This window comes from Guyanagaster necrorhizus (genome assembly GCF_019112545.1).
Source record: "Guyanagaster necrorhizus MCA 3950 unplaced genomic scaffold BT62scaffold_38, whole genome shotgun sequence".
NCBI lineage: Eukaryota > Fungi > Basidiomycota > Agaricomycetes > Agaricales > Physalacriaceae > Guyanagaster > Guyanagaster necrorhizus.
In genome coordinates, this window is record NW_025064917.1 from 33,348 (window position 1) to 41,035 (window position 7,688).

The 7,688-nt window shown below is 36.8% G+C and overlaps 1 protein-coding gene across 1 annotated transcript; it reads left to right on the forward strand.

The window, feature by feature from the left end:
* Positions 1-543: 543 nt before the first annotated feature.
* On the forward strand, positions 544-1,080 carry BT62DRAFT_923328 (uncharacterized protein; the record flags this gene model as incomplete). The annotated part of the gene is made up of 2 exons (XM_043184498.1): positions 544-642; positions 697-1,080. The coding sequence occupies 2 exons, from the start codon at positions 544-546 to the stop codon at positions 1,078-1,080; spliced, it is 483 nt and encodes a 160-aa protein (XP_043034854.1).
* Between the last annotated feature and the right edge of the window lie 6,608 nt (positions 1,081-7,688).

The window sequence follows — 7,688 nt, forward strand, 5'->3', positions numbered from 1 at the left end:
AGTCATCTGGTGATATCATCTGGCTGTCTGTTGCTGAAGCTGAGAAATTCTCTTGCTTTCAGGATTACTTTGATATCCTAGAGGTTCATGACATTACAGAACTTCTATTTTTGACTCAGGAGCCAACAGAGGCACTTCTGAACATGGTTCATATATCTTGAGATAATATAAAAGGGAGAAACACACTAGCCTCTCACCAGATAACTATGCCCCTTGCTGTTCCAGGTTTCTCTTCAAAAAATCTGGACCTTCTTATCTTTTTGAATACTGATAGGACTTGCATTATACCTCATGCTCTGATCCTCATGTACTTGTGCTATGATAGGTATCTTTATAGCCATGAATGTGAGGCTGATTGTGTGAAGCCTATCAGATATGAACACTTCTATGTACATTGGAATTCCTGCCCCACAATAACATGTTTCCTTGCATTTGAAGAGGAGGATGGTACAGTAGTTATCTGGAGTGATGAGAGCCCTACTATAGATGACTTTCTTTCCCCCCTCCCCCCCTTTGAAGAAGCACCCTGCTGGAAGAGACATCATGCCAAGAGTGTTTAAAACCCCCAGACATAAAGAGATTGCACTGGAGGCTGTCTTCAGTCAAGTGGCTTCTGCTCAGAAGCATGCACCTCACCAAAAAGTATCTTGTCAACCTCAGGCTGGCTGGCAATGTTACTTCAGGAGTGGCTCATAGGCCTCTACACCTGGTGGTGAGATGATGGTCCATGAGGATCCTCCTGCATCTGTATTCACTCCAGCATTGAATTCCTTGGCTGCAAGTATGGTCTCTCCACCCACTGAATGTCTCAGGACTCCAGTCTTCATGCTGACTGCATCTTCTTCCACTGAAGAACTAGCTGCCCTATTTGTTTTTGATCTCAAGCCCACCATCAGGACTATGGTAACCCTAAAGAATACACCTACTGCTGCAGCCCCTCTGTCTGAACAGGATGTCACAATGGATGAATACACTGCACTATCTGAGATGGAATCAGACACAGATAACCTGTTCAACTTCAGGGATGTCAATCTCTCAGATGTGGAAATTGGCTCAACTGCCAATTTCATCTCTATCTAGCTTCAGATGCTTGCTGTGCATAGTGCTGGAGGGCATATGTAACACATCAAATGACATTGACCCTTTTACCACTTCTAACTCTACTATCTACTAATTTCATTTTACTTTTATTATTTTACATTCATATTTCACATTATAGTATCTAGACTCTGACTTGTAATTAACTACTATTAGTATATAAATCATATACAATTATTTTAAATACTCAGTTTGAATATCAACTTGGATAGCTATTTATATTTCATAACCATGTCAGCTTCTCACTCTCATCTGCTGGATTCTGCTCTAAAAGACATCCCTCTTCATCTCTCTGATGGACTTCATTCTGTCAAATCCAAATTCTTGGATCTCAACTCAAAGGTAACATTGCCAATAGCTTCATTGATGCTTACGCACTCTGCTGGTCTCTATATATGCACTCAGCTCAGTCATTTGGCATATTTCTAACAGTGAGTTCTATGAGTTCAGTGAGAGGCTAAGGGTGGAAGGTCACTGTTGTCATCAGAGATGATGATGAGGCTGCTGGCATGTTCAAAAGAGCTGCTGCTCATATGTAGATCTAGAGAGCTTGCAAGATAGCTTTGTTCAGCCAGTTCTGGTCATCAGTTGTTGGGGCCTTTGATGGAAACCTTGACTGTTAGTGCTTCTTTGCCATACTCTCTTCAAAGGATATTTTCTCTCTCAGCACCAATGTCTATAGTACTAACTTCTGGATTGCTTTCAGAAAGTTAGATTTTCTGCTGATTTGAGAGGTAGGTCTCTTTGACCTAGCAGAGAAGATGGATTGTGAGTCTAGATGCCTCAAACTTATATCTGCTGATAATTCTGTAATAGCAAGGACAAGAGTGGATCTGAGAGAGTCAAGTGTTCTAGTGGTAGGAATTCCAATGATCTAATAGTCAATGATACCAGTTGTATATCTCTCATCTGTAGATATAGGAGATGTAAAGAAACAGCAGAGTTACTATCAAAACAGAGATGAAAACTATAATTGTGAAGTAAAGAGCAAATTACATATAGTACTCTCAGTGTTTAGCTAAGAAAAAGACAGGTCAAGCTTTGAGCTAATTGTTAGACTCAAGCATCATATGAGTGTGATATTCAAGATATTGCAAGCAGCTCAAAAGTAGATAGTATAGAATAAATTTTAGCTTGAAGCTGGGTCTACTACAGTGAGAACTATGCTACTTATATACAATTCTGAGTATGATAAATATAGTCCTACTTATTATGTCTGTCTGTGGTCTATAACTAAGAAGCATGTGATGCATGTGTGAAACAATTAAATACTAAAATATTAGTCACAAGCTATAATATAATGGCATAAGTCATCTCATATAGTTGTGGTTATCAGTCCAGCAGATAGAGATAAGTGTACATAATTAGATAGGTGCTTGATAAGATAAGATAAGCAGAAAAAATCATAACAGATTGAGGCTGTAAGCATAATTTGGTTTGCAGTCTGTGCTATTTATTACATTTGTGCCTGATGTGCTATGTGTCATCTCCAACTTCAGTCATTGTATGTTCCATCTCAGAAGGTTTAAATACAGTTACTGAAGCTAGTTGCTCAGAATGTTATAGTGGTGCAGATGCAATATTTGATATGTCAGGCTTATTGTTCACTAAGTCTGACTTACAGTTTATCAAGTCTAATAGTGGAATCACAGTAGTTGCAATTGTACAGTCAGGAAATAAGATAGACACATTGCTATCATGTATGACTGCAGACTGGTCCTGTGTTAGAATAGAAGCCAAAAGCACTGGAGATGTGGGTACTGAGTTCAGCATGAGTTGCATATTGGTTGGAGTGGAGCTGAGCTCTCAACTTTCAATGAATTGAATATGATATGAAGGTATTACTTTTTTGGATGACTTATAGTAACAGTGATATGTTTTAGAATCCTAGCCATAATCAATGAGAGTGTATTCTTCAGAATAGTATAGGATTTTTAGATGATAATGGCTTTGGATTAGTATGAAGGCTTTGCAGCTAATTTTTTGCAGGTGTGATATATCAGATTTTCATTCATGCTATTTTTCATATAGAGTTGAATCTTGAAGTGACTTTATTGCTATAAGGTTATTCAAGTAAGTAGCAGTGATATAGAATTCATTCTAGAGGTTCTCTGGATATCTGGAATATAGTCTCATAGTTCAAGCTTTATTCATTAAGATGCAGTGATGATGTTCTATGTGACCAATATATGCTGATGTATGAGAGGCAGTGAACTGCTGCTAAACTCCTCTAGATTTGAGCTACATCAACATCTCATTAGATTTGAGTTTCCTGTTGTCTGTCTGATAGATTCCAACATGAAGTTCTGTTTCATTCTCTCTTGCCCATTCTCAGGCTTGCAGTTCTGGTAGCAAATCATCTTTATTTCACAGCAGAATCAACTATTTATGACTCAAATAATCATCTATGATATCCATCATATATTGGGTTTCTGTTCTCAACACAACTGCCTCTAGTCTGATCAAGTCTATTTATATAATTTCTAGTTTCCACACAGTCCTATGCTTCTCCTTTTGAGTCTTTAAGACAGACATCTTTGTCCATTTTCCAAGGACAAAATAAAATGTAGATATAAAATATTAGAAGATAATTCAAATTAAACAGTATGAGATAGAGATGAGCAGAGTCTGATGAAGGCTATTGCTGACTTGTAGGTTGTTGATAGTTGTGGTGTGAGGCAGAGGCCATTGACACTTATATAATACCTCTCTATAGAGCCTGAATGTCTTCATCACTGTCTTCTGTCTAAGAATCTCAAAAGTTCTCTTTTCTTTGATGAAAGATGAACCAGTATGAAATGCCATTGGTGCATATTCAGTGAAATTCTCATAGTTTTGAAAGAAGTAACTGCTAGCTCCAGAGTCTATAAATGTCAGAGTTACAGACAGTGTGTGCTCTTTGAATGTAATTGTCACAAAGACTGTTCCACTGATGTCTGCCTCACAGATGAATCCATTTTCATTAACAGTGGTATCCACAGAAGAAAGTATGTTATCATGAAGTTCATCAACTTCAATTTCATTATCAATATTTATAAGTGATAGTATATTGGAATCTATCTCATTCTCTAAATTGGTGTACTTAGTGATAGACATCTCACTCTCAAAACTAGAGCTCTCCTCTGAGGATTCACTGATTGATATCAGTTCTGATTCATTATCAGATTTATCCCTTTGCCAGAAAGGCCTGATGTCACTCTATTGATATATTCTCTCTCTAGTACTGTTATTCTCAATGACAAGCCATCATTATCATGTTCAATCTCAATAGTGGTTGTGTGTATAGCAAGAACAAAGTGCCTGTGAGTCTCAGCCAAGTTATTCATGCATGCTTGGTTTACATGATAGGGATAGCTAAAGTTAGAGGGAAACTGTTTCTTCTTTCTACCACTGTGCCAATAGTAATTTTTCATAGTGTATCAGATTTTATCACAGGCCTTACACTTGGGATTGTAACATCCACAGGAAGTTGTAGGAGCTCCAACTATGAGGGCTTGAGATAGAGATAGTCCTTTGCCCACTAACACACTCTCTATATATTCATACATGTAATTTTGTGAATTATAATAATACATTGATTATATTCATATCTACTACACATGCAATAGAAGATATAAGTAGCATGCAATAAAATGAGATTTAATATGATATCTGACCTGAGTGATGATTGGTGGAGTGCATGGCCTAGTAGCAGAATGATACTGGAGAGATTGTACTGCATATGAGGTTGTTGGCATCTGCATTGTCTTTATGACAAAGGATCCAAGACACTGAATACAATAGACATTTATTACAATAAACTTATATTGTCTACAGAATATTGCCACTCAAGTTTAGTATATAAAAGACATTAGATAGTCATGCTACCTCAGTCACTTGCATCATACAGAGCTTTAGACTGAGGTATACCTTTATTTTATCTTTACTTTTACACTGGCTGATTATATCTATAGATATATTTCTCTAGTATTAGTTTCTCAAAAGTTATAGGTGTTTGCTGCATTTGAACTTAACAAAATAAATGACAACTTACACCATTATCATATCTTCTAAAGAAACAGCAACTTTGCAGACAACCTTGAGTGCCATCCCCACTATGTCTAAAGGCCTTATTATGGCTGAAATTCAGGTCAAGAACTTTCAACAACTCTCTATTCCTCTTATCATCACCTCTGCAAGCACTTACAGTGTTGATAAACTTGACAAGGAGATCAAAAATTGGCACTCTAGAAGCTGAGATATCTTGAATTGCTGAGCTCTCACTAGTAGCATAAATGAGATGACTTTCTTACCTTAAAAAATGATTCCTTCCAAGATCATATGTGACATAGGCAACTCATTTATATATACTATTGGTGTCAGCACCATCTATATCTCTAATCTGAATGAGATACTAATTACTCTTCAAAATGTCCTATATATTTCTTCAGCCTCTGTTCATCTTTTATCTGTGTCTACTCTTATATGTGAATCTGAACTAATTGCACACTTTGATGCAGATGAATGCTGACTTATATCCAAGGAGACAGGCACCACAGTTGCTATAAATCAGCTCAGCCTAAGCAGAAGCATCTACAGTCTAATAGCAGATAATTCCTTAGAAGCCAACCATGTCTTCATAACCTTCTCATCTATATCTGATCTCAAAATGTGGCACAAAAGACTTGGCTATGTCAACTATCAGACTATAGCCAAAATGGTGAAATCTAGCTCCCTTCAAGGTATATCCATCAGTTTGTCCAAACTATAGGATTACTTAGCATCAGAATCCATCAGACACCAACTCAGAGTTAATTACTAGTATATAAGCTCTGTATAATCATTGTAATACTCAGTTTGAATATCATCTTGAATAGCCAATACTCCTCATGCTCACTCCTGTTCTATTAGAAATGTGCTAATTGATTGGGCTTGAGTGCACATGCAGAGACTGAGAGTGTATAGATATTAATAAAGCTAGTGGCAACATCACTCTTGAGTTGAGATCCAAAGGTTTTAGATTGACAGAACAGAGTCTGACAGAGATGTGAGGAGAGAGATGTCTTTCAGAGTGGAATCCATTGGATGAGAGACAGAGAACTCAGAATTGAACATAAAGAGTAAATGGCTATCCAAGTTGATATTCAAACTGAATATCTACAACAATTATACATAGTTTATATACTAGTAGTAGCTAATTCTGAGTTGGAGTCCATTAGGCTCTAGTATCAACTATTTGCTATCAGTTTTAGAGTTTAAATACTAGAATGTGAAATATAAATGTGAAATAATAAAAATAAAATGAAATAAGTAGATAATAGAGAATGGCCAGAGGCTGATGGAGCTTAGTGATTGAATCTTAGATTGAAGTCAATGTGAAATAAAGGCCAGTGGTATGTGTATAACAGGATCACATATAAATTCCCAACATTAAAAGTTTATGCTGCATATAAGTTGCACCATCCAAAATCCAGATATCTATATGGCATTCCTGATATAGAAAAGTTTATATACATATTTTGACTCTCTGATTATAGTTTCAGAAAGTTTATAGTGCCTATAGCTATCTCCTGCTACACTCTTTTGGAGATTAGTCACTGTACAGAGGTACACAACTAGACTCACTTGAATCAGCCTTCAGATTCTGTACCTTGGTTTCACTTATTATTATAGGTTTTGAGTTTTCTGCCTGCAGGGAGTCTAACAATCAACTTTCTGGTTCATCACCACTATTTGGCTTCAGTATCATTTCTTTCAGCTGGTTATTCAAATATTCAGGTTTATACAGCTATGCCTTATATCTCTAGTCCAGAGCATGCCATTCTCTCTACTAACTGTCTATACATCATTGATCACTATGATGCAAAGTGTTGATCTTAGCTCTGATCATCATTCTGATTGTGTTCTTTCTATTTTTAGCATATATCTCTATGCTGATATCCATGTATTCAATGTTAAGTACTGAGACTTTGCATGCAGTAGAACTCCACTAGTATCACTCTGCTACTGAGTCATGCACTTTACCAATTATCACTCTAGCCAGATATAATGCTGAGTCTTATTTTATTGCATGCTAATTATAATAGCCTTTGTATGTATTGTTGTTACAATTTCATCTCCTTTTTCCTTTTCAACCCCTATTTATGCTTAGCCAAGACATCTAGACCACATCTGGGGACCATGGAACAAGGATTAGTCAGCACAACAAGTCTGAACAACCATCTGTCTTCAAAATATGATGATCAGCAATGCACAAAAACCCTTTTATATACAGTAACGATGCACAAAGGTGAGAGAACAAAAAGCAGAGGAAACTACAATAGGACAACTGTAATAATAGTACATCATGTACAGTATTTAAGGAGCTTGCTCTTGCTGGATGAAACCAGCTTTGAGCTAAAGTTTATAATCACCATTCTATCTCAAGTCTACTTCTGACCTTGGGTCATATCAATAAGATATACAATAAGTGGACTCAGGTGATCCCTTGAAGTGTGAAGGGACATCTGTTTATCATGTATATCTAGTCACATGATGCTTGGGCCTAACAATTAGCTTGAAGCTTCCTACTTCCCTTTCTCAAGCCCAATTGTGCTGAGAAACTGAATGCC